The 27,505-nt window shown below is 35.8% G+C and overlaps 1 protein-coding gene across 2 annotated transcripts in view; it reads right to left on the reverse strand.

Moving 5' to 3' along the window:
• PGR (progesterone receptor) overlaps positions 1 to 27,505 on the reverse strand; it is a 101,358-nt gene that overhangs the window by 54,260 nt on the left and 19,593 nt on the right. For both annotated transcript variants that reach the window (XM_089915447.1, XM_022562071.3), the window contains exon 3: positions 10,884 to 11,000. In XM_089915447.1, coding sequence (XP_089771573.1) covers positions 10,884 to 11,000 — 117 coding nt within the window. The remainder of the gene's footprint in view (positions 1 to 10,883; positions 11,001 to 27,505) is intronic.

The following is a 27,505-nucleotide window of genomic DNA, read 5'->3' on the forward strand; positions in this document are numbered from 1 at the left end:
AATCAGCAAATATCTTTTGTAACCCAGCATGCTCCTGGGGTCACAGCTCTATCCCAAGCAGCTTATCAAAACACTTCTAAAAATCAAAATAAATGGAACATTCTCCTCTAAAGGAAAAAAAACAAACAAAAAATCTTCAATTAATGAATATTTTCAATCATTCAGAAAATTTTTCTCCCATGTGAAAACATATACCATTTCTTTCAGATTATGTTCACATGGGAAACATGGTTTGAGAACATAAGTATATACAATAACTATTTAATAACTATTATGTTAACTAAATACCTCTAGTAGCTATGACTATGTAAATTAATTTCAATTCCAAGATATCCGCACTGATTTTTCAATGCTTCTTGAAAAGAAATAATGAAACCCTTTTAGAAGATACAAGAATCTGTTTTGCATTAGTTAAACCTTTAGTCTGCCAATGATAGAGTTTGTATTAAGTGATGTTATGAATAAAGGATATTATAAGCTACCACTAAGAAATCTTTATATGCCAGCCACTGTGCTGTATGCTTTAGATGTATCATTTTATGTACCCTCATAATAACTCTCATTATGTGGTCATAATAGAAAAGAAAATAAAGATGTATAAAAGATGTCTGTGCCTGAGGTCCAGCAGCTATTAGTGGGGAAGTTAAAATCAAACCCCACTTGTTCTGACTCTATACTCTTACTCTTCGTTACAATGCTATACTATCTCTTAGAGGTGTTTTGCAAATCCTTTTCTAACTGTTGATAAAATTAAAAATTTTAAGGTGGAGTTAATATATTTGATTAGAATTGGCATAAAATTTTATATAAACTTCTCTTATTGGAAATGTAGAAAATTAAATAACATAAATATTCTCCAGAACACCTAAAAATGATGGACAAAACATAACCAACATTATTTTAAATGTATATCTAAGCTCCTCAAAAAGTCAGCAAAACATCAAGGAATCCAAAATGAAGAACATCTTTATCCACTGACAAAGGGACATGAAAAGGAAGCATGTCTGTTTCATCCTTGGCTCAGTATGTGAAAAATTCTCCTTTGATCATTTTTATTCATAGGCCTCCCTCACCCAGATATGAAGCTTGAAATTATTCTACCTGCAAGGTATGGGAAACCTAGAGGCAGAAAGTGAATATGAAAAGTGGTCATTCGCTGATGAAATCCCTACGGTAACTGGAAGAATAAAATGAAAATTCTCTCTGGAGAGAAACTCCCTCAATTAAGGCCACACAGGTTTTTACAAAAAATTAAACTCTGCCAAACATGAGTTTATAACCACATTAAAATCACAAAGGACACAATGAGTGAGAAGTAGCAGAAAGAATGAATAGTGTTCTGGATTTGACTCATACTGGCTTGTGAAAACTTATTGTTAAGTGTTCAGGAATTTTGAGAGTCAGTTGTTTAAACCATTGGCAGCCTGAAATTTACTATAGGCGAGTATTTACACCAGAATCATTGGAAAACCCTATAAATGATCAGGGATATTTTTAAACCACCACACCAGAATGGCATAACCAGATTATGAGTTATGAGACCTTGAAATTATTAAATACAAATATTTGCAATAGGTATTTTATAATTATTAAAGGTATATGATAAGGGATGAAAACATACGAAATGGAAAAGCTAGTAAAAAGAAAAAGACGAATTTATAAAAGAACCAAGTAGAATGTTTAAAAAAACTGCCATCACTAAAATGAAAGAATGGTGAACTGGAAGACAGAACTGATGAAATTACACAGAATATAGCATAGAAAGATAATGATACAGGAAATGTTAGAAAGGATAAAGAGATATGGAAGATAAATGTGCTAGTCTAATATACATCTAACAGTTGGTCTGGAGGGAGGAAGAGGCAATGAGGAGGGAAGCAATATTTGAAGAATACTGGGATGGTTTTGATGCTCCTGGAATTTATAAAAGACATTAATTCTCAGATTTAAAAATCACAATGATTCCCAAGTAGAACAAATAAAACTAAATTTATAACTAGTTATGTTACAGTGAAATTGAAGAACCGAGTATAAAAAACATTTTCTACAAATATAGAGAAAATATTACCTCAAAGAAACAAATATTAGATATACAGGAGAATCCTCAGAAAAATGATACAAGCTGGAAGACAGTAGACTGACATTGTTAAGGTGTAGAGGGAAAAAAAAGTCAACCCCAAATTTTATAACCAGCAAAATTATTATTCAAAATTAAAACTGAAATAAAGATATTTTCTGTGGAAAAAATGACTTTAACAAATTCCCACAGAAGATATAAGAAGTTTATTTTTAAAATAAAGAAACTGAAATGAAGCACTGAGTTAGGAAAAAAATTGAGCAAATAGTTAAACATGTATGTAAATGTATTAGACTGAATAAAATAATAATGAGTATTATTTCTAGATCATGTTCTGAAATGAGTGCTGTTTACTTTGCCATGGCCTCTCTTTCTGCTATTTTTTTTAAATTTCTGGCAAAAATATTTTATATTGAATGGAGACATAAAGTGCTCATGAGATAATATGGGACCTGTTGCAGAGAAGCAAAAGAAGAATATTATGTTGGATACTGAAATGTAAGTTTTATGGCATCCAGAAAGCTTTCTGAGAATCAAATGGGGAAATAGAGGGTAAAGCTCAGCAGACAATTAAGTAATAGTGCAAATCCTTTGACATTATGAGAATCATAATAAGCATCACTGTAGTTAGGGTGAATTTACAGGCAACTATCCCAACATTAGGTTATGTCTAAATACATGTCGTTACTTTGGATTAGCAAAAGGATGATGTTGCTGGGATCAGTTCACTGGGACTATGCTCTCACAACCCCTTACAGCACTGATTTAGCTTGCTTTCCCTTTTTCAGAATCTAATTCTAGTTCCCATATCAAAATACTTCAAAAAATACTAGAGAATAGGAGCTATAAAATTAAAATAGGTACTTGCCAACAAGTATATTAGAGTTGTTTTTAAAAGAGTAAACACCTCCATCTTTCAAACAAATCAGACTGCAAATGGAAGGGAATCTTTGTACCCTTCAATCCTGACTTTTTCTGTGTCTAGAGAATAGTAGATACTGATAGATACAATTGAACAGTTCAGGATGGCAGCCATAAAAGCAGTCCCTGAAAACTCCCATAAAACTTTAAGCAAAGAAGTGAGAATAAATATTCTAAGGAATATCCTCATCGAGTGCGTATGGGATGGCGTTTACGGTGAACAATCAGACAGTGACCAAAATACATTATTTAGCTGCAGGTTTCAATGCAGTAAAGTGGGGGAGCAGTGTGAGAGATACTGTCTCTGGTGGGTGCTGATGCAAACACAAGGGGTTGGGTGGAAAAGGAGGTGCTCACAATAGGAAGACCAGGAGAGTTCTAAAGAGATAGGTGGCAGGCATCACCCACAGCAATTCCTTCATTTGAGAGGGCAGATTTCACTTTTTATAGTAATTAAAGGCAGAGAGTAGGCACCTATACTTCCAGAAAAGGTGGTGTTAAGTGTCCCAAATTCAAGAATTTTGGAATTCTTCAGAAAAGAAATTGAGGCTTTGTTGGCTTCAAGTGTAGGAGGAGGAAAAAGAAAAAGAAAAGAAACCCAACTTTACCACACAACCTGTACTCTGCAGCCCAGAAAGTTATTATCTTTGCCCAGAGAATGAGGCCAATCTAGGTGTAGGAGGAGGTAAGAGAGAAACTGCTTTCTAACATAACCTTTTAAAATTTGAGGATAAGGCTCTCTACCAACAAAACAAAACAAAACAAAAACAAACCAATAAAAATAGTCTCCAGCTTTGAAAAACATCAGCAAATGTAACTATGCATTTAATCACTCCTTTATGTAGAAAGCTACTTATTTTTGAAAGAGCGAATTATTTTATAATAGTTCAGCATTTTTACCACAAATGCAAAATAAAGAGCTGTATTCATTTCAGAAAAACATTTTTCTGAGTCATTACACAAAGTGTTTTCTAAAGGAAATAAGTTAGAAGCAGAACACCTAAATTAGAAGATATATTACCATCCTTTAGAGTGAACTATCTTTCCTACTCAGTACTGTACAGCAATGAACAAAATGCAAAAGTTCACTGTGACCTGGTGAAGGTAAGGGAAGTGAGTCATTACCACAAGAATCATACGCAACTAAGAGACCAAATAACTCAAACATAATTCTCATAATCAGAACATAGCTGCTGAAGCAAATAAGAACGTTCTGCAAATCTATGTCATGACATGTCAAAAACATTAATATTTCTGATCTCTGATATTCTACCATAAGATTATTAACTCTTTTAAAAGTTTTTCAATGTTCTCTCTCTTTTTTTAATGAGTTAAAATAGACATATAACATCAGATTAGTTTTAGACATACCACATGATGATTCATCATTTGTGGAACTATTTTTTTTTGTGATGAGAACTTTTAAGATCTACTCTCTTAGAATCTTTCAAATATACAATACAGTATTATTAGCTATAGTCACCAAGCTGTACATTACATATCCATAACTTATTTATTTCATAACTGGAAGTTTGTACCTTTTGGCCATTTTCATTCATTTCACCCTCCCCCATCCCCTGCCTCTGTCATCAAACAATTTGTCCTCTGTATCTTTGAGCTCATTCTTTTTAGGGTCCACATATAAGTGAGATTATACAGTATTTGTCTTTCTCTGTCTGACTTATTTCACTTAGAATAATGCCCTTAAGTCCCATCCCATCCATGTTGCCAAAAAATGGTAAGATTCCACTTTTTTATTGTTGAATAATGTTCCATTGTATATATATAATATACACCACATATTCTTTATCCATTCACCCAACAGTGGACACTTTAGGTTGTTTCCATGTTGTAGCTATTGTAAATAATGTTGCAATGAAAAGGCAACTACCTGAATGGGAGAAAATATTTGCAAATCATGTATCCAATTAAAAAATAGGTAGAGGATCTGAATAGGCATTTTTCCAAAGAAGACATACAGATGGCCACGAAAATGTGCTCAACATCACTAATATCAGGGAAATGAAAATCAAAACCACAATGAGATATCTCCTCGCACCTGTCAGGATGGCTATCATCAAAAAGACAAGAAATAACAAGTGTTGGTAAGGATATGGAGAAAAGGGAACCTTCATGCACTGTTGGTGGGAATGTAAATTGGTGCAGCCACTGTGGAAAACAGTATGAAGGTGTTCAAATAAACTAAAATAGAACTACCATATTATCCAGCAATGCCACTTCTGGGTATTTACCTGAAGAAAATAAAAATACTTACTCGAAAAGATATATGCACTCCTATGCTCATTGCAGCATTATTTACAATAGTCAATGTTCTCTTCTGTTTCATCTTTTGTTATTCAAATGGACTCTATTAGAAGTGAGAAACCTAAGAAAAGTGACAAACATGAAGAAGGAAAGAAAAAAGAAGGAAAGATGGAAGGAAACAAGGGAGGAAGAGAACATGGGCTCTACTTTCAGTAGTGTATAGGCAATTATTACTTTGGTGAAACTCTTCTAATTATTGAAGAATTGAACCTTAAGCAACTCTTATCGTCTTTTAAAATAAGTTGTAATTCTCAGTAGACCACAAGTACACTCCCCCTTACTCCAGAAATTTATTACAGGACTAGCAATTAGAATCTAATCCAATAAATTGACTACCTTCTTCCTGGTTTCCATGAGTTAGGTTACTGACCTCCAGACTCTTACCACTGACTATCCCAGGAAGAACAACATCAGGACTGCAACATATCAGGGTGTGCTGCCAGCTTCTTTCTAATAAACCTCTGTGCAAACCTACTTATGAAATAATTAAATGCACCACTATGCTATTTCTCAGTGTGTGATGCTGACCACAGGATTGTAAAGGTTATCTGATGGAAAAAAAAAGAGGCAAAGAATTTTGATATATAGCTAATTCCCAGGGGTAAGAACTCATGGTTTTAAGTGTTAGATACCATTATGAATAAATCTTTTAAGCATCACTTTAAAAGAACAATTTAGAGGGCCAATAAAAGCCAACAATTTGGAAGAAGTGTAACTTAAGGTGACTTATTCTACCAGGTATCAATATGTAGCTTGATACCTGTAATATTTCAGAGTGTGTGGTAGTGGTGTAGGTATATACAATGGAACAGAACAGAGAAGCCAGGAAGAAAAGCAAACACATAAGGAAATTAGATATATAACAGAATTGGATTACAAATTCCAGTGGAATTTGTAATTGGAGTACTGTCAGAAAAATATTACAATTACTTTTTATATTTTTAGTAAGGAAATAAAAAGAAATTAAGCATCACTAATATATAATATAATTTGATAGTAGCACATATGTATAATTTGCTTATAAATAGACCTGAGTTGGGGGTGAAGGCTGAGAACATCTTTACTTCTACAGGAGTGCACTATCAGAAACATATTGAAGACCATGTGTCAATAAATGTGCTCTGGCAACTGGTTATCCATATAGAAAATAAGGTTTTATTCTTGCCTCCCTACCTAAGAAGATACTTGTAGGTAGGTTAAGGACATGAGTGTGAAAAACAGACTTATAAGATTTTAGATGATTTTTAGTAGATTATCTGTATGATTTCAGGGTTAAGAGATATAAAGGGAGAATACTGATACGTGATTATATAAAAATTAGAAAAAAGACATCATAAATAAGGCAAAAATTTAAGACATAGATTGCAAAGGACTAGTAGAGAGTATAGAGGTAAGTTGTATGGATCAATAAGAAAAAAGACAAACAATCCAGTTGAAAAATGGCCAATAAATATGAACAGCTAATTCATGGAACAGGAAATATAAATGGCCAATAAAGATAGCAATATTTGCCTTCACCACTAATCCAGGAAACAAAAATTAAACTGAAATTGGATACCAATTTTATGACCATCGAATTAGAAAAATTTTAAAGTCTGAAAATACCAAGTACAGGTAAGGATGCATAATAACAAGAACTCTCAAACATTGGTGGAAGCAAAGACTCCAGAGAGTAATTTGGTGATTAGGTAACATTTAGTAAGTTTGAAGGTACATAATATCTTAGTGAACCAGACTTAATTCCTTTCTAGGTATACAACCTAGAGAACTTCTCAAATATATGCATAAAGATACAGGTACAAGAATGTTTATTGCTGCATATTTTATAATTATGAAAAATTAGAAATAAATATCCATTAATAGAAGAAAGTGAAAAGCACCATGGAATGTTTGTAAAATGAAGTATCATAGAGAAGTTAAAATGTAACCCTAGCTACATGTACAAATACAAACAAATCTCAAAAACACAACATGGAGTGAAAAAGCAAATTGAAGAAGTACATGTACAGTGTAATGCCATGTATATAAAGTTTAGAAATATTCAATACTGTACTGCATTACTCAAGAATTCATATACAAGAATTACAAGTATGAATATGTTGAGCAATAATTCAGCATATTGGTTATTTGTGAATAAGAAATGAACTTAATGGGTTTAGGGAAGGACAAATCAGAAGTTTCAAATTGCCTGTAATGTCTTATTCCTTATAAAATACAACAAAAATGAAGAAAATATGAAAAATGATCTGATATTAAAAATTGAGTGATGGACACATAGGTGTTTATTCATTCAATATTTTGGTAGGCTTGATATATTCCACAATTAAATAATACAGCAAGTGTTTATTTTATGGGGAAATCACCAAAAAAACCTCTTATAGGACAATCATTAAAACTTATATAAATAGGTATTTTTGTCTTAGGATAGATTTCCAATTATATTATTATTACTGTATATGAATTCAAGAAGTGCTACATATCAAACATTTTAGATAAAATGCTGATGAACTCTGGGAAATGATTAGCTGACTTAAAAAATGGCTCTACTGGAGGAAAGGTCCTGCTGCCAAAGGTTTGTGAAATTAGTTGGAATAAAATTGTTTATAAAATGTGAGAGTAGAAAATCAATAGATTTTTGTATGTAATTAAAATATTTGTGTTTAACTAAAATAATAAATGAAATATTATATATGTAAACACTTGATTATTTCAGCTACATTCCCAGAAGTTTACGTATTCATTTTGGTCAGGACACATCTGCATCTTCTAATTGGAAAGACCTGGGACTTGCCCTGTGGTCCAGATAGCCTGGGACAGTGTCAGTTTACATCTGTTATACTAGTTTAATTATTCCTATGCTCCATTTTATTCTCAGCTGTATCCTGATTTGAATGATAAATTTTATGGTCACCAGCAATAAAAGGTAGTTTACTGATTGAAATAAATTATGCAAGGGGAGAAAAATCCATAAGATTTCAGGAGAACTGAGACACAGGATGGTAACAGAGAACCTTGCGAACGTGATGGGAACACAAGAAAATTAAGGACTATATGCTCATATTTCTGCCTATTTCTCTTTCTAATCTCTGAGGCTGGGGCTGAAGTCAATTACAACAGCTCTGTGGTCTTGCTGCTGACCCTGCTCTGATGCTACTTTAGATTATGTCCCTGGAATGGACATCCTCCCCTTTCATCCCAGTTCTGAGTCTTCTCTGAAGTTCCCTTCTCCTTGTTACTCTATTTCTTACTGAGCATCTGTCTTGTTGATGGCTGGAACCCAAGTTTCTCTTCTGAACAAACCCAAGTTTCTCAGTGGCTGGGTGCCTCATCATTTTTACTTTGGTCCATCTTAAATCACTTTTCCATTATAATAGTAAGGCCATTAAAATAAATGCAATCATGGAATGGAAGACTGCTTCAAGGGCTAGCACCCTTCCTCAAAGTGAAAAACACTACATTAGACCATATCCCCTTTGCCTCCTCCAAACACTCTTTCTTGTGTCCTGGAAATGACTACAGTTGGACTTCATGTTCAAGAATGTATAGAGACCTGTACTTCAAATGACTTCAAAATAATAGTCACAAATCTTTAGTGAGCACTTCTTAAACAAGTACTTTGGTGGTAAAACACCAAAATGAAATTCCTGCTTGCAAACAGTTCAATCTTGGATTAGGAGAAAATCCTTGAATGGGATATCAGTAAACAGTTATAAAGCATTGAGGTGAGTATTATAACGAGGGTATACAAGAAGCTATGGGAAGAGAGTGACTTCTTGGTGCCTCATGTGGGCTGGGGTAGGATGGCTGGGTCTCATGACTTCCACTTTGGTCAACCTTGCATTTCAAGAGTAGGAATGCTGAAGTAAGTACAATCAGGGCAAGGTCCAATCCAGGCTGGCTCAAGGGCTTTCAACCTCCCCAGATATGAAAAGCACTACTTTGAACTGTGTCCCCACAAACCCCCTGCCCCTGCACTGACTGGGGTGATGGGAAGATTTCACAAAAATCGTGACACTTGAACTTAATATGAAGGATATGTAACAGTTCACAAGGAGTGAAAGGAGAATGGTGCAGGAAAAAGTCAAATGTGTGCAAAGACCAGTGAAAGTTGGTGACTGGAGTGTCAGGTTCCCCAAGGATTGGTGGGAGTAGGGCTTAGAAAAAGAGAGAGCAGTTGCTAGGTGATGAAAGGGCCCATGTGCTGCATTTAGAAATCTGGGCTTTATCCCATGGATGGTCCACAGATGGTTTATTAGAAAGATCACTGGTTCCACTGCATACAGAATAGAGTTCAAACTCCAGATCCCAGCTGGCCCAAGATAGCTTTCAAGCTTCATTTTTTGCTGTTCCCAGTAAACAGTTGACTTTCCAGAAAAATCGTCAATGAATGCATCGTTTTTCAGTGTAAATACCTTTCTCCTTTCCCACTTATGAAGTTTCTATTCACTCTTTGAAAGCCTCCTCTCTGAAGCTTTTGCCAACTCCCTCAGATAGAATTAATTCATTCTTTTGCTCTACTTGCATAGTAATGTTTGGAATTTCTCTTAAATCACCTACTCTTCTGTTTGATAATTATTTTATTACTGATTAGACTGTATCATGTTCACAGGCAGCAAAGACAGAACTAAGCAGGGTGCTTAACACAGTGGGCATTCAAAACAGATTGGTCTCATACATTCCTTCTCAGAAGGTAACACATACCATTTACAGTACATGATCTGTGTTAGGCGGTATACTGAATATATATTTAAATAGTTATGAATTTTTTAAACCTGTGTTAGGAAAATTATAACTATAACATCCAACTCAGGATTTCAGAGACATTATTGCCTTAGGAAATGACTAAAGAAAATGAAAATATTAATCAGAGTAAAGGTTCAGGAGTGATTCTCCTCCCTGATACTCCCCATTAACTGACCCTGCTTAATACATTCCACAGCACTTATCATCATTTGACATATATATTTATTGCTCCTCCCCCCAGAGTGTAAGCTCCATGAAGACAGGGATTTGGTCCATTTTGTTTGCTGCTAACACTGGCAGAACTTAAAATAGTACACGGTAAGTGTGAGTGTGCAATGTCTAGTTACTTAAAGAGAATGGGGGAGGGAAATAGAAAGGGAGGGGTTGAGAGAGAGAGAGGAAGGGATGGAGATTAATGTACTTAACCAATTCATGGAGGTCAGTTTTTGAGCTGGAAGGGACTTCATTATTCTCATTTTATAGACAAAGAGACTGATGCTCAGAAAGGGTTGGTGACTTACTCAAGACTGCATAGGCAGTGAGTAGCAGAGCCTAAACTCCAACCATGTCACTTAATGAGAGGTTGGTGAACATCCCATAACATCTTCTTATAGGCAATACAGACAAATGGAGGTTTACTACTTCTCTATAACAAACTTCAACATGCTGGAAATCCACAGCGTTAATGAGATGGTATTGATTGCTTCATCCAGACACCAATAATCAAGACAGAAATAAGAAAACTAGGATTTTCTGACCCACCGTCTTATAATGTAAATATCAGACAGTACGTTATTGATGAAAACATCATCATTACCTCCAAGAACCATGCCAGCCTGACAGCACTTTCTAAGGCGACATGCTGGGCAGTTTTTTCTGCGGATTTTATCAACAATGCAGTCGTTTCTTCCAGCACATAAGTAGTTATGCTGCCCTAAAAAACAAAAAAGTAAAAATTATTTTTATAATATCTAAAGACCACCGGAAAGTTTATGCAGTGACAACTGAAAAAGAGGAGAGGTGCACATTAGCAAGTGCATGACTGTCTCAGCCAGCCTCTTGCTTGCATAGCTGAATGCTGGTAATGCTCCAAACTTGCTTAATACTTTACCCATGCCTTCAGGAGCCTAAATGAGGGGAAATACAGCTTAGAAACCAATTCTAGGACTCCTTTAAAAATATTTTGTAAAAAATTTCTGTGCATCTTACTAATGGCATCAGCATCAGAATGCTCTTAGATCATTGTTATTTAAAGATTAGCTATACGGCTGATAAGCATTAGTGTGTCAAGATAGGCAAGTTCTAGTAAAACCTTTTCTTTTTGACATATAAACCTTCAAGAAAACAGATACAGACAATTAAAGAAGTCTCTGTAATAGGCTTTTTATAAAACCTATGTGTTTAATTCTTAAAATCCTGGAGCTAGCTCACTCTTAAAGGATCTCATGAATTTGAAGAGCATGTAAAAAAAATGTCATTAACTGTACTGACTTTATTGTCTGGTTTATTTTGGCTACAAATTAAAAAACAGGATAATAGAAATAATGACAAAGGGAGAAAAATTTAAAACAATGAGAAGAATTCAATTAAGCAGAGGACAGAAGAATTATAAAAAAATAAGGGTAAAACGTGATCCTGGGGTCATTTTGTGTAGGGGAAACCACGTATACCCTTCCAAAAGTCTGGGATAAGAATTTAATATTCAACGATGATGATTATTTAAACCAAAAATATGTTATATTTAATAAGGCATGGAGCAATCTAACTTACTTAGATTAAACAAAAATGAAAAAAAAATTTCAGCTTAAACATGTAAATATTTATTAACTAGAAAATTTACTGCTTTGGCACTTCTTATTTTCCAAAAAATTCCTATGAAACAGACTGTGAGACTTTTAATATCATCAGCATACTTAAACATAAAAAAATAATTTTAAAAATTATGGAATTTTCCTATAGTATTTTATATTAGTCTACATTAAAATCAGATCCACTCTTTTGGCCAAAGTTTGTAATACAGGAGCACAGAGGTACCTTAAATGTGTGCTTAACTGAGCAGGGAAAAGGTTATGCTCCAATGGCGAATGGCAAAAAGGCCATGTCTATGGGATAGCTAATAACAAAATGGTTCTTGACCTGGGGTATTTTTGGATAAGAACAGATAGTCTTTTCTTAAAAATGTATTCCTCCACAAACTTATATTCATGTACTCTCACATACTAGTATTCATTCTCTTGTTTAGGAGTCCTGGGCATGGAACTTTCCTCCTAATAAAGGGCAGTTATGAAGCTTCACATCCATGCCCACTAGATGAGCAGAATGTACTGCATGCTACTTTCCGATCTAACTATGGTTTAATTTTTTTCCACAAGTTATATTTGCAGGCTGCAGGAGTGAGTGTGGAAGTAAAAGTGTGTGTAAGTTTATCTATCTATTGATCTATCATCATTTATCTAGACTCTACACTGATTTCTCACAAGAAGAGAGAACAGACAATAGAAAGCAAGATTTTCCATGCTATCCAGAGAACAAACTTAAACAAACAGTGTCAGAGATGTAATTGTTGTTTGAAGGGAGGCTGTTCTACTCTCTACTCCTCTGTCATGAATATCCAGAAACAAATCCTGAACCATCAGCAGCTGCAATGCTGCTGAGTTTTCTCATTTCTGTTTCTTAAATGATTTACAACAGTACCCCTTTCAGTGTTTCAGAGTCCCCATTAGAGGGCACTCAGTCTGTTCCTGAAACCATTCCTTCCTACCTGCTTTCAAGTCTTCACCATCCATTTCCCCCTTTCTCTCCTAAAATCTTTATTCTCTGCCCCTCCAATGATGTCCTCCTTTCTCCTCAAGTTTTTCCATTTCAAAAATTCCAGCATCAAGGAAAAAAAAACTGTCTCACTCTAAAGTCTCCTTGACTTCATCCCTTTCTTTGTCATCTAAGTTGTTGAAAAAGTCATCTATATTTACAGTCTTTATTCAATTTCCTTTACTCCTCAGCATACTGTAATTTGGCTTATACGTTCACTGTTCTTATAAAGTGGAGTAAGGTCGTCAAAGATTTCTTCATTCCTAAATACAGTGAATTCTTCCTTGACTTTCTGTACAATTTGCCGTGGGTGATTTCTCTCCACACCTGTCCCCCATTTTATTTGAAGCATGTCTCTTCTGACTTTTCATCTTCTTTACAACAGTTCAGTTTAAGTTCCCACTGCTGATCCCTCTTCCTTTGCCTATTCCTTATATGTTGTATTCCACTGTACACACTAGGTGGGTAGTCTCATCATCTCTGCATGGCTCCAAAATCTCATCCTGAGCTCTGACCTTCCAACTACCTCTCTGTAGGTACCTCAAACTTAAAATATATGAACAAGAATTTAGTGATTATCTGGTCAAATTGTTCATTTCATAAATTGTATCATCAGAGAAATTTTGTAACAAATTAAGGAAATTCAAAACAGAAAATCATCTACAATCTCATTATCATGCAACTATTTTCATTTTTGTGTTTTCTTCCAGTCTGTCTATACAGACCTAGAAGGTATTTAACATCTATTTGTTAATATTTGTTAAGTAAATATATATGCACTTTTACAAAATCCTCATTAATTCAACAAATATTTATTGTTTACTGAGTATGTCCCAACGCTGTTTTTTGAATAACCCCTTTTCCCCACTTAATTGAAACGCCATCTTAACTGCGTATACTGCAGTGCTGAAGAGCAGTTACTGAAGTCAGATTGCTTGTTCAAAGCTCACATCTGGGGCTTCCCTGGTGGCGCAGTGGTTGGGAGCCCGCCTGCGATGCAAGGGGCGCGGGTTCGTGCCCCGGTCCGGGAGGATCCCACGTGCCGCGGAGCGGCTGGGCCCGTGAGCCATGACCGCTGGGCCTGCGCGTCCGGAGCCTGTGCTCTGCGACGGGAGAGGCCACAGCAGTGAGAGGCCCGCGTACCGCAAAAAGCTCATATCTGAAACCTACAGTCTGTAGGATAATAATAATAATAACAACAGACAATTACTAAGCACTTACTATGTGCTAGGCACTGTTACAAGCTATTTGCATATATTAACTCATTTAATCATCACAGCAACCTTGGGAGGTATTATTACTCCCATTTTATAAAATTAACTGAGGCACAGATAAGTTAAGTAACATGCTTAAGGTCACATAACTAGACATTTTAGCTTAACTAACCCAAGAGGTTGTATAGGAAGTTAAGGGTATGAACTTTGGAGCAACACTGCTTAAGTTCGAAATTCAACCTCACTACTTATTAGCTGGGTGACCTATGGCAAGTAAAAGGAAGATAATGTTAGTACCTTGGGCCACATTTAAGGACTAAATGAGCTCATGTAAGAGCTTAGGATAGTCTGGTATATAGCAAGTACTTAATGACTGTCTACTACAATTATGATTATTATCACATCCCTAAATGCCAAATACAGGTAGATCTGTTCTAGATATGACCCAAGAATTTTGTACCTAGCCAAGTTTTTCACTTTTAAAGGCAATTGAAAGACATTCTCAAATATGCGTAAAATCAGGAAATAAGGCCCTGATATACTACTCTTCCTAAAGAGATTCCTAAAGATGTAACCTAGCCAACAATAGATGAGTTACAATAGAGAATGCATGAGAGAAGTCTGGTGTGAAAGGATTGATAACAAGTTCTAAATAAGTTGAAATATATATTTAAGTATAAATAAAGAAATTATAGTTACCAAATAGAATGCAATCCTTATAACTCTTGGGGGCAAAACCGATAAGCATTTCAAGATTGCATGTTTGATGGGAAGGAATATCTCTGGTAATTAAAGCTACCGGCATGAAGTCACTACCTTGAGGAATTGGCATGACTCATATCAACATAGATTTATATAAAGAATGGAATGACAACGAAATCTGGAAGCTCAGTCCACTCTAGGCTATGGTTACGTTTAACACTAATTTTGGGCTGTCAAAACTGCAAAGCAGCTACAGCATCATGCAAGCAAATATAGGGGGTATAGTTAGAGGTTAATCTTCTCTAAGAGATCTTTTGGCTGAAGAAATGTTGCAGCCAGCCAATCCCAACTAGAGATGACTAAAATAAGCTGGCATGGGGCCCAGGCTTGCCTCCTACCACAACACTTGGCCTGGACTCAGAGCCACCAAGAAGGCAAGGGATATAGAAAGGACCACTCCATTACATGTGTCAATCCACCAAGTACCTGGCTGTATATGCAAATGAAGAAAGTTCACACCTAAAAGCATTGGCTCTGTTACAAAATTATCTGGGAAGTCTGCAAAATACTAAACTCTGGTGGGTGCAAATCCAACATAATGTCTGTTGCTACCACTTTTCTTCAGACAGTAGTCCCAAATTTATATCCTGGCTTCGAAAAACACATCCACGTCCAGATCCACTTGCTGATTTCTCGTTAAGTCACATATTGATGGTTCAAATTGCATATTGCTACTGCTCCAGAGTCCAACATAACATTGTCACTATACAATGGGTCTATAAAAAGTTACTGTATTAAACCACTCTATGCATTCTACTTTCTAACGTCCTTGCAGTCTACCTACACCGTCACCCTCAGGAGTTACAAGACATTCAGGAGTATTTATAAGCTATGGGTCACCACAAACAGAAAGAGGGGCATAATGATCAACAATAGGAGAGTTTACCCAAATAAGAGATACTGTCTACATCTCCCTCTTAATATATACAGCATTTGCCCCTGTTGAAAACCAGAGAATTATTACCTGAAGTCTCTAATAGAGCACCATTTTTTCTTTCTCCTTGGAAAACCTCTTACCTCCTTTATGGTGGGAAAAGTGAAAGGTGAGTACTAACTACTATGTTTTTTCTTTTTAATTACTTACTCTCTTATTTTCTTTATGCTCCAGTTGTACTACATTGTACAACATCATTGTATTTCCCCAAACTCTCTAATGTCTCTATGACTCTCCCCGCTTTTCCAAATTTATCTGCTTGGCAAACTCTTACTCATCTTTCAATTCTGGTCTTAACTGACTGATCCTAGAAAGGTGTGGATTTTCTTCTGTTGTGCAACTGCACCTTCCATATCTTCCTCTTATAAATGCTGTGTGCCTGTTTCCCCTACACTCTGTGAGAGTAGAAACTAGGTCTTTAGATCCTTGTGTCTAGTAAGAGTTTGGTAAATGTTTGTTGAATACATGTAAACCTAATTATATGCATTATTTCACCAACAGTCATAAATATATTTCTAATCAACAATATAAGATCTATAATAATATTTCATTTATTGTCATAAAAATCACTTGCTCCAGATTTTTATTTACCACCTTTCAACATTTATTTTTATTACAGAATGCCTTTTATTTCAGTAAATTCCTTGCCTTTTTATACCAGTAAATGATAAGTTACATGTAGAGCCTTTAACAAGCTTATTTTTAATATCTAACTTTTCAAAAACATGAATATTTTAAACTATCTCTGAAAAACATATGTTTAACAATGTAAAATAGGGATTATTGAATGGTTATATTTATATACTGTTTCTAATTGGTCTCTATATTTAACATTTTAATATAACTCTGTGTTACTGTTATTTAAAAAATCATATTCTGTGAAAATTAAAGCACTATTAAAATATGATTAGCACTATTAAAATATGATCATTTTATTTGTCTAGTGATGTACAAAAATTTTAGGTACAGGACAAATAAAATTCCATTTTAATTGAAATGAATCTCTTTATTATAAGCTAGAAAGAGATTTACCTTTAAAATAAGAAATCTATAGTATTTGTGTTGCCTCTCTGAGCACAAGTGAACACATTTCAATTTAGTTTGAGAGAAGTCACAATTTTTCATGGCTTTTGATGAAAAGGAGAGGGAAATATGTAGCAAAATGACAGGAGAAATGAGTATATGTTCAACAGATAAAGGAGCAAAGAAGAAAATGTATGATATAACCCACCAAAATTTGGGCTTGAGGCAATTAATATAAGCTAGTGCAAATGGGAACACTCTTTCCACCACAAATACACAAATAGTGGATAAACTATGGTAGAAGCATGTTGTCAAATTACAGTCAAGGAAGAGCAAAGGAAGGAAGGGAGGGAGGGAGGGAGGGAGGGAGGGAGAAAGGAAGGAAGGAAGGAAGGAAGGAAGGAAGGAAGGAAAGAAGGAAGGGAATTTCATAAATCAGAAAAATGAAAGATATGAAAGCCAGAGGGGTAAACTTGAGTGAACTTTGCAGTAATGCAAAAACATTTCAGATGCAGATATAGGATCTAGGAGCCAAGAGCTGGGGTTTGAAGCCCACGAGGGTTTGGGATATGTGACATCAGGCTTAATGGGAGAAAGGGGCAGGAACTGAAGTTTGCACAAAATGGAGACTCTCTAAAGGCTGTCTTATTCATGAAAATAGTGATCAAAAACACTACCAAGAATATTTTTAAAATATTTTTAAAGAATATTTCATCGAAGCCAGGAATCTGTCCGAAACTTTGAGTTGGGATAGGAGTTATTATCCACGACTAAAAACAACAAACAAACAAAAATCTTGGTCTTTACGGTAGATGATTTTCACTACCACACGGTGTATAAACCTGCGCCACGGAACAAATACTGGTCCAGGACCAGTGAAATCCCCAGGATCCTCAGAGAGGCACATACAAAACTTACCTTGTAAGGATAGGTATGCACATATGAAAAAAAAATTGTACAAGAAACTTTATAGAAACTGTGTTCATAAATAGTCCCAAATTGAAAACAACCCAAATGATCATCTACAGCATAAAGTATAAACAAACTCTATTTTGTTCATTCAATGCATCATACAGTAATGAGAATGAACGTCTAGCCCATGCAAAAATGTGAATGGACTCCATGAGTATAATGTTACATGAAAGAACTAGACGCAGGAAACTGTACGACTCCATTAATATAAAGTTCCAAAACAGCTAAAACTATCTATGATGTTAGAAGCCAGTTACTTTTAGGGAGTGATTAGAAGGGGTGCAAGGGGACTTTTGGAAAGCTAATGATTTAAAAAAATTTTTGACCTGGGTTATGGTAACAAGGTTTCCATGGTTTGCTTAGTGATAATTCATTAAGATCTACACCTTTAATTTGAGCACTCTTCTGAAGCTATTTATGTCAATAAAAAATTTCCTTCTTTCTTTTTTAAAATGGTTCCACCTATGAGGATGGCCTAGAAGGCATTGTGGTCCAACAGAGGGAGTCTGTATAGGGCTGAGCACTGGAAGTCCAGAGGCTAAGGAGTCCAGAAAAGAAAAGAGGCGTCACCTGCATTGCAGGATTACAGTTGGGGCTTCCCAGTGAAATATCCCCAAGAATCCTACCAAAGTATTTTGCCAGAGAAAGAGTCGACTACAATCATCTACCAAACAGAGAACTCCAGTGACAGTCATGTATGTACCTGCCGTGTACAACTGTGCCTTTCCCTTCAACCCCTCTTCCCATGCCTTAGCCCTGAAAAGGTCAAAATCAGCTGCTAATCGTTTTTAATGAGTGTGAGCAGGGTGAGAAGGAGGTGATCTTGTTCTTTTTTCCCTGCAGGCTTCAGGCCCCAGGCCTCAAGCAGTGCTGGGCTGGGGCAAAGGAGAAATCCTAAATTAGATGAGAGTTTGTAATTTTTACTGTATTGCTGGCCTGCACATTTTGATCCTGAGATAAGATTGTTCTGATTAAAAACTATATGATTGGACTAAGATTTCATGCAGAGGATGGAAGAATAAAGGTCATGCTAATATTGGTACTTTGGAAAAAAAAATATGTGTGTGTGTGTATAAAACAATCAGGGAACTATTTTAATGTTACTAGAAATGTGAGTATAAACCAGTGGTTCTCAACCAGAGGCAATTTTGCCTCCATTCCCCACCTCCACTCTGGGACATTTCACAATGCCTGGGGACACTTTTGTTTTACACAACTGAGGGGTTAGGTGCTACTGAGGAGAGGCCAGGGATGTTGCTAAACATCCTACAATGCACAGGACAATCCCCACAATAAAGAATTAACTGGCCCAAAATAGTAACAGTGCCAAGCTTGAGATATCTTGGTGTTAACTCATGATTGCCCTGCTTTTTCAAAAAGACGTATTTTCTAGGTCTGTCCACTGAAAATGCCCAGAAGCAAAAACAACCATAGCCGCAATAAACACTAGGATCCAGACTGATCGTCAAGTCTAATATCATTTTCATCTGAAAGCAACCAGGGCTCCTTGGAGAAGTGGCTGATGCAGGACTGGGATACTTTGTTGTGACAGAGTTTCACATTATTGAGAGTTAATGAAATGTGTCAAAGCCACATTGACCAAAGATAAGACAATTTCTACATCAAAAAGAATATAGTTTAAGTGATTAAAATACATTGACTATATATAGTTTAAGTGATTAAAGCACATTGACTATATAAAAAGCCATGAGTACAAAATGAACTCACTGGAAACTACTGGAGGTTGCTAGGGCATAAACTCATTACTTTGAAAATTGATAATTAAAAAGAAATAATTAAGCAACTAATAGGTCTTCCAGTATAAATTTTAAGATTACTAAATTGCCTTTGGAAGAGAGAAATAATAAAAAGATTTTATAGCTCATAAAATTAGAAGGAATAATAGAAGTAGAATATAACCCTTTTGCAATCTCTCAGGAAATGACCACCACCTGTGAAGTATGAAAAGACTGTTAAAAAACTCCTCTATTTTCCCACTACATATCTGTGTGATGCCATGTTTTCTTTATATGCTTCAACCAAAACAACATATTGCAACAGATTAAATGTAGACAAAGGTATGAGACACAGCTGCATTCTATTAAGGCAGACATTAAAATGACTTTTAAAAATGTAAAACAATGTCACTGTTGTCATTAAATGTTTTTGGTTTGGAAAATTAACATCTCATGGGTTTGCTATTTTTTAAGTGAGTTAATAAAAAATGTTTTTAAAATTATCAGTTTTAATTCTAATATGACAAATATTGATAGATATAATCCACATAACAAAAACTCTTTGGGTTCTCCATAATTTTTAAGCATGTAAAAAGATTATGAGACCAGAGTGCTTGAGAACCACTGGCCTATGTATGATTCTTCTCAAAATATTTAATCTGAATCTAATCATGCGGAAAAAAAATCAGACAAATCCAGACTGTAAGAATTTCTACAAGAGCTGGCCTGGACTCCTTAAAAATGTTAAAGTCCTGAAAAAGAAAAAAAAGGCGGAAGATCTTTTTAGATTAAAGACTTAATGAAATACATAGTTTTTGATTGGATCCTGCATGAAAAAACAATCTATATGGGACATTTTCGGAACAATTGGGAAAATTTGAATACTAGCTATATATTAGATAAAATTATTATACCAATGTTAAACTTTGTGGTGTGATAATAATATTGTGGTTATAATGTTATTGTCCTTGGGAACACATTTTTGAAATCTTGAGAGGTGAAATACTATGTCTGCAACTTACTTGCAAATAGTTGAGTACAGATATTCATTTACCAGTATTCTTTCGAATTTTCTAGAAGCAAAGTATTCTGAATACCCATACAGAATGAGATAAAGGTTTGGACTAGTTTTTCCAATTAGCCAAACAGGGGCTGGTCATATAAAACCAGAGTGAAGAGAGGGGGGGAGAATGAATATCTGGCAGAGTGTGAAAAAAGCTGGACGATCATGAACCAGTAAGTTTTAAAGTATCTTAAATGTAAGATTCAAGGGTTCTTGAGTAAAGTGAAGAAAAAAGGTGTGGGGGGAGGGGGAGAAGGAAGGAGACAAATTTTTTTTTTTTTTTCTTTTGCTGTATGCGGGCTTCTCACTGTTGTGGCCTCTCCCATTGCGGAGGCCGCTGTTGTGGCTCCGGACGCACAGGCTCAGCGGCCATGGCTCACGAGCCTAGCCGCTCCGCGGTATGTGGGATCTTCCCGGACCGGGGCACGAACCTGTGTCCCCTGAATCAGCAGGCGGACTCTCAACCACTGCGCCACCAGGGAAGCCCAAGACAAAATTTTATCGACCCACACTATGGGTAAGTATACTAGGAACTTAACTGGTTTATTTCATGTAATCCTTATAAATAAAATAGACATGACACAGGTATTTAATTTTCCCAAGGGGAAATGGTTAGTAAGATACATGGAAATACCTAAAGATAGAGTAGATATATGAGGCTCAGGCTGCGAACAAAGAGGGCACAGAATATGTTCTTTGAGAACAGAGACACCTGTACTGGGCACCAGACATGAGCGTGGCACTTGCAAGGGCTGCTCTGGAGAGTTACATCACCCTGGCATGTAGCAAGGGCCAGAGAAAGGCACCTCCTATCTCTTACACAAGAGTGTTGCTAAGCTTCATCCTGAACCAGAGGGCACCCCAGGAATCCAATTTCATATATGTGAGAATGTATGTTGCCTTCACCCAAGAATAGCAACTCAGCTTGATGGCAGTATCCCAGAATTTAGTGCTTCAAACAGGAAGTCTAACGTCAGCCCAATTTTTATTTCCTGGTAGTTAACCAGTTATTTTTTTTCTTGTTTAAACTCATGGAGCCTGTATTTTTTCTATGTAAAATGAAAAACTTGTTCAATATATGCAAAGGTAGAGCTTTTTACATTATATCTGTTTGGGGCAGAGTGAGCTATTTTGATGTACAGAATAAAATTTTTATTTAACTATTTAATCTACTTCTGTCATCCAAGTTCTGTCACCTATTAACTATAAATCCTTGAATAAATCATTTAACTTCTTGGTGCTTCATTTTCCACATCTATAATATAATAGTTAAAAAGCTATCTGAGAGTTGAATAAAATAACGTGTTAACACGTACCACTATGACAAATTAGAATAAATGCTTAATAGGTAGTAATTATGATAGTTCAGTAGACAAATACTTATTGAATATCTTCCATGTCTTGGCATTATTCTAGGTGATGATGATAAGATCCCAGAAGCCTACTTTTCATAATCAGTTAATAATTTTGTTTAACTTGTTTTTTAGTTTATTTTTCAGAAATACTGATTATTTATAGGTTGGATATCTGCTCTCTATTCATAATATCTGTTATTCAACAATACAGTGATAAGACCATATGCCTTATAGTCAAATAGACTTCCACTCAAATTCTAGTTCCATCACTAGCTACATCTTGAGAAACTTTTCTTAGTTTTCTCACCTATAAAATGGAAATAAACACTATAAAAGGCTGTTATATGGATCAAATGAGCTAAATTAGATAAAATAGCACACAGAGTACTACATAGTCAAAACAATAAATCACAGGTTGAAATTTTCACCAATTTGCCGTTTTTCCTTCATTGTGAAATAACGCTTTAAATAGGAACTCTACATAACTGATTTTATTTTCTGCTCTTTATGGATTCCGATACAGAGTTTAAATCTGCTATTATATTTTTGGATCTTACTGTGGCATTTTCTTATCTCATCCAGCTACATTTTCATCTCATCTAGTTCTTTCCTATGAAATTCACTCTTGTTTTGCAGACACTGTCATCTTTTGTCTTAATAACTGAAAGCAGATTATTACCCAAATTTTTCTTCTGTTTCTTTTAGCAGATCAATTTTAACTAAGCGTTTTCCTAAAATTAAATCTATGTATTACTGATAGAGGTGTTAAACAACTTGAAACACTCTAATGGAGGAATGTGACTGTTAAATGAGAGAGTGTAAGTCACCAAAGTTTGTTCCAGGACGTTCACTGAAGCTGGAAGTTAGAATGAGTTGGATGAGTGAAGAGTGTCAAGAAATGAAATTAGAATGGAAAGAACCAATTGCCAACATCCTGAGAGTTGGCTTGGATCGTCTGAGGAAACTGGTAAGGTTAGAGCTGCCCCAGTCAGCGAGAATCGTAGTGGAGAGGAAGGTCAGAGTGCAACGGGACTCAGATCCTGTAGAGCCTTGGAGGCCACTGTAAGAACTTTGTTTTTTCTCTGAAAGAAATATAGTGCCATTGCAGAGTTTTGAGTAGAGGACTTACATGATCTGGCTTAAATTTTAACAGTATCACTTTGGCTTCTAGGTTGAATATAGACTCTACAAGGACAAGAGTAGAAACGAGACCAGTTAAGAGGCTGTTGAAATAAATCCAAAGGAGAATAATTGTGGCTTGAAACCAAGTGGTCAGTGGAGGTGGTGATAAGAGATCAGATTCTGGATATAATCTGAAAAAGGAACTAAATAGTTTATAGAATCTTACCAAGTGACATTCCAATATTTAATTTTTTAAAGGCCTCAATGCTACTATTCAAAATTGTTTCCTCTTCTTTCTTCTCTTCATCACTTTAAATTTAAATTCTTTCTATGTATCAGCTTCTCATCCATTCTTCCTGAGGCTAGTTCTACTGCTCTCTTTATAAACAAAATGATGCCTCCAGATCTGTTCTGAACTCTCTCCTAATTATCCACTTATCTTTAAAGTTGTAAAACACTAAATTGTATGCAGCATCCAATTAGTTACACCTGGTACTTTTACTTATCTATTTAGAAAACCTGTAGGCATTTAGGGGAGGTAAGGGATTACATACAAAATTTTTAAAAGCCACACAATTATTTGACCTTAAGAAAATTTCACATACTACTGAGAAAGGAGGTGTTTAAGACATCTATATATCGATAAAAAATATGAAAAAAATCACAAAACTCTATGTCAACAAGGTTGTTTAAATCACCGTACCACTCTGATGCAAGATTATGACTCTTTACACACATGTAAATACTTCTTTTCCTCATATTTTTATAGTTTATTTTTTCTCTTGAGTATAGTAATCCTGAATTTATCATTGTTCAACTTCATTATTTTGTTCAAATTTCTGTTTAGGCATATCAAGTGACTTAAGATTCTGTTATAATTCTCTGAAGTCACCCCAGTCTCACCTGAAATTGGCTTTGTAAAAAACTAGAATTATATGGACAATTAATTAGCATTTTCCTACTCGTTTTTTAGGTCTAGGCCCCCAAATATATGACTGTACTACTACCAGATTGTTAAGAGTTTTATGATAAATCTCTTAATCGTGTCTTACTTCAAATAGTGCTGAATGGTGTGGTTAGTTTTTGAAGTCGGGCAGAACCAGCTCTACCACTAACTGGCTGGGTGACCTTAGCAAGTTACCTTCCCTCCCTGTCTCAATTCTCATATTGGCAGAGTGGGGATGGTAATAGTAACTCCTCAAACAACTCCTGAGAATTTAAAGGAGATAATGAAAACAGTACCATGTTTCTACTATTGTTTCTGATATAGAATAAAGACACAAAAAGAGTCTCCACCCTTCTATAATAGGGAAGAACAAGGTCTGACTCCATGTTGGATCTGTTTCCTTTACTTTGACCTTTGTTTTCCATTGCTTTTGTTCTGTCTATAGCTATAGGCATACATAATGGCCTGCCTCAGGGAACCCTGCCCCTCTGCCTGAATGTTAAACTAAAGTGTCTTTGTTCAGCTCACAGGGAAACACCCTGACCCTGCCCACCTGTGAATGGCTGCAGAAAATAAGAAATTAACACATGCCCTCCCCAAGGCTGGCCAAAACCAGGAGATATTTTGCAAGACTTGGGGCCTTTTTAACTTTAATTCCTCACCTCCTCCCCCTCTCTGTTCTATAAAAGAAACTAGCATGGTGACCCCGATAAGATGGTACTCTAGGACGCTAGTCCAACACCTTCTCAGACACCCTGCTTTCCAAATAAAGTCACTATTCCTTGCCTCAATACCTCATCTCCCAATTTACTGGCCTGTTGTTCAGTGAGCAGATCGAGCCTGGACTTGGTAACACTTCCTCCTTTTCCTCTCACATTTTTTAGAATTCTTCCTGGAGAAGGGAGTATTTTTGGTAGGGGCAACTGCCCATCTGCCTTCTACACTTTGACTTCACTGCTTCAGGGAATGAAAAGTAGCTTCTCAGCAAAGGTAAAGGCCCCTGATCTAGATCAAATAGTATTTTAAATCATCTTAGAACTGCCCTCCTGGCATAACTTTTTGCCCATCTTCACCATTGCTTCTATAGTTACCTTCTCATAAACGAAGCTGATCTTGCTACCTCCCAGATTAAAGACTCTGGCTGCCCCTCTGAGTAAAGCAGTACTTTACTATGCATAAGAAGAAGCTGAACAGATCAAGGAAATGCAGATTTCTGAGTTCTTTTCCTAGACATTTTGATTCAGCATATCTGGGTTGAGGCTCAGAAATCTGCATTTTAAACCAGTACTCCAGGTACTGGTTCCCAGACAGAAAGGTTTGAAGACCAAAATGGGAGGAACATTGGCTTACCAAACAAAAACCAAAGTAAATTAGGAGATAACTTTTGGACAGAATAGTTCAAGATGTTCAGTAGTCATCTGTGAAGATATCAAGTTGACAGCCAGATATATGAGTCTAGAGTTCAGCAGAAAAGTCTGGACTAGAGATAAAAATTTGGGTGTGATCAGGATATGGATGATTTATCTAAAGTCATGAGACTAGATTAGCTCTCTGAGGAAGTAAGTATAAAAACAGGGATCCAAATACTGAGCACTGGGCCCTCCAATGTTAAAAGCTAAAGGAGAAGAGGAGACTGAACAGGAACAAGTGAGGAAAATCAAGAGCGTCGTGTCCTGAAAGCCAAGTGAAGAAAGCATTTCCAGGAAGGTGGAGCAATCAACGGTCAAATGCCACCAATAGATCAAGTAGGATGGGACTAAGAATTGCCCGCCAGATTTTGCAATGTGGTAACCTTGACAAGGGAAGTCTTGGTGAAGTAAGTGTAAGAGACAAAAGACATTGGATTAGGCTTAAGAGAGAACAGGAGCAAAAATTTTTTGGAGGAGTTTGGCTGCAAAAGGAGTACAGAAATGGTTGGTAGCTGAAGGATGAGAAAATCAACAGAAGTATTTTGGTTTTATTTTATTTTAAGATGGGAGAAATAATAGCATGTTTACATGCTGATGAGAATGATCAATGAGAGAGGGGAAAAACTGATTCAGGGAGGAGAAAAATTGCTAGAGCCTGCCCTTGAGTCAACAGGAGAAGACTGGACCTAATGCACAAGGGCAGAAGGCTGGCCTTGGGGAGGAGTGCAGATCCCTAGTAACAGGAGGAAAAGTCAATTATGGGTTAGATGCCACCAGGAGTACATGGGATGGTAGCAGTTTCTGGAAGTTTTGTTAGAAAGTTAGGAAGCCAGGTCATCAGCTGAAAGTGAGGATGGGAGAGTGTTGGAAGGCTGAGAAGAAGGAGAAGGTGGAAGACAGTCATCCAGAAACCATGAATGGACTGTTTGCAGGACAGGTTATTTAGTCAAATATTCATTTTTCAATCCTACCTACCAATTATGCAAAATTTCTTTTCCCCTGAAATTCAGCTAGCAAATTTTTACCCTCCCTAATGTAAATTAGTTTTTGTTACAAATAATTAGGACAAAGAGGCACTAAATAATGGATAAGAAGAAACATAATGGATAAGAGAGAAGGTTCTCTGGGTTCCAATCTCAGCTTTGCCATTTATTCACTATTTGCCTGTCCAAGTGAGTGAACCACCTTGTGCTTCATGTAATACATTTAGCCAAGTTCCTGGTATGTAATAAGTGTTATATAAATGCCACTATTACTCCTAAATATAATAACCACTGACACCCTGGAAGATATTTTTTAAGAAGTTAGAAAATTCTTTTTCCAAGTGTATGTACTTAGGAAACTTTTTATCTATAATGTACTCATGATGCCTTCAAAACAAAATCAAATAACAGGATCATCTACAGACACCTGATTTTCAAAATGCTCTCTACATCACAAAGCTGTCTTGCAAAAGGCAGTCACTTCTGTTTTTCTATCCAAAACATTGTCTTTAACTTGAAGGGGCAGATGAAGTGTCCCTTCTGCTAAGTAGCATACTATTGAAACAACTTGTTATCATAGGAAATGTCAGCAATTTGGAACATATATACTTTTATAAAGGAAAATATGTAGCTTATCTTTAAACCTGACAACTCTTTGAAAGTACTGTGCAATGAGAAAACCATTGTGTGGTAGAAGGTTTTCATTGTCACGCTTCACTATGTTGCAAAGTATTGTTATGATTCTACTGTATCTTAAGGGCCTTGTGTTAAAAATCTGCCACAGTAATGACATCTTTCAGAGCTTTGTTCACTTAAAATTCCCACTTATTTGCTGCAACATATATCTTACCAATGAAGGAAGCAGTAAATGAATTTCATAAATGATGCTACCTGTAACCTTAACTTGAACCTTTTTTTTTTAATATCACAGCAAAAATCCTATCAGTGGTTTATGCAGCCTTTCCATAAAATATTCATTTAGCAAAGAAGGCAGTTACTATTGAGACTACATCTTTGCTTTACAGACTTATCAAAAACACTTTTTCTGTATGTTTCATTCTTGAAATAAAACCTAGCAACCAGTAAAATCCCATCATAAGGCAGCTAGTGAT

The sequence above is a fragment of the Delphinapterus leucas genome, chromosome 7 (genome assembly GCF_059928025.1).
Source record: "Delphinapterus leucas isolate spDelLeu-1000000601 "Yukka" chromosome 7, BTC_Dleu_Yukka2, whole genome shotgun sequence".
NCBI classification, from domain to species: domain Eukaryota; kingdom Metazoa; phylum Chordata; class Mammalia; order Artiodactyla; family Monodontidae; genus Delphinapterus; species Delphinapterus leucas.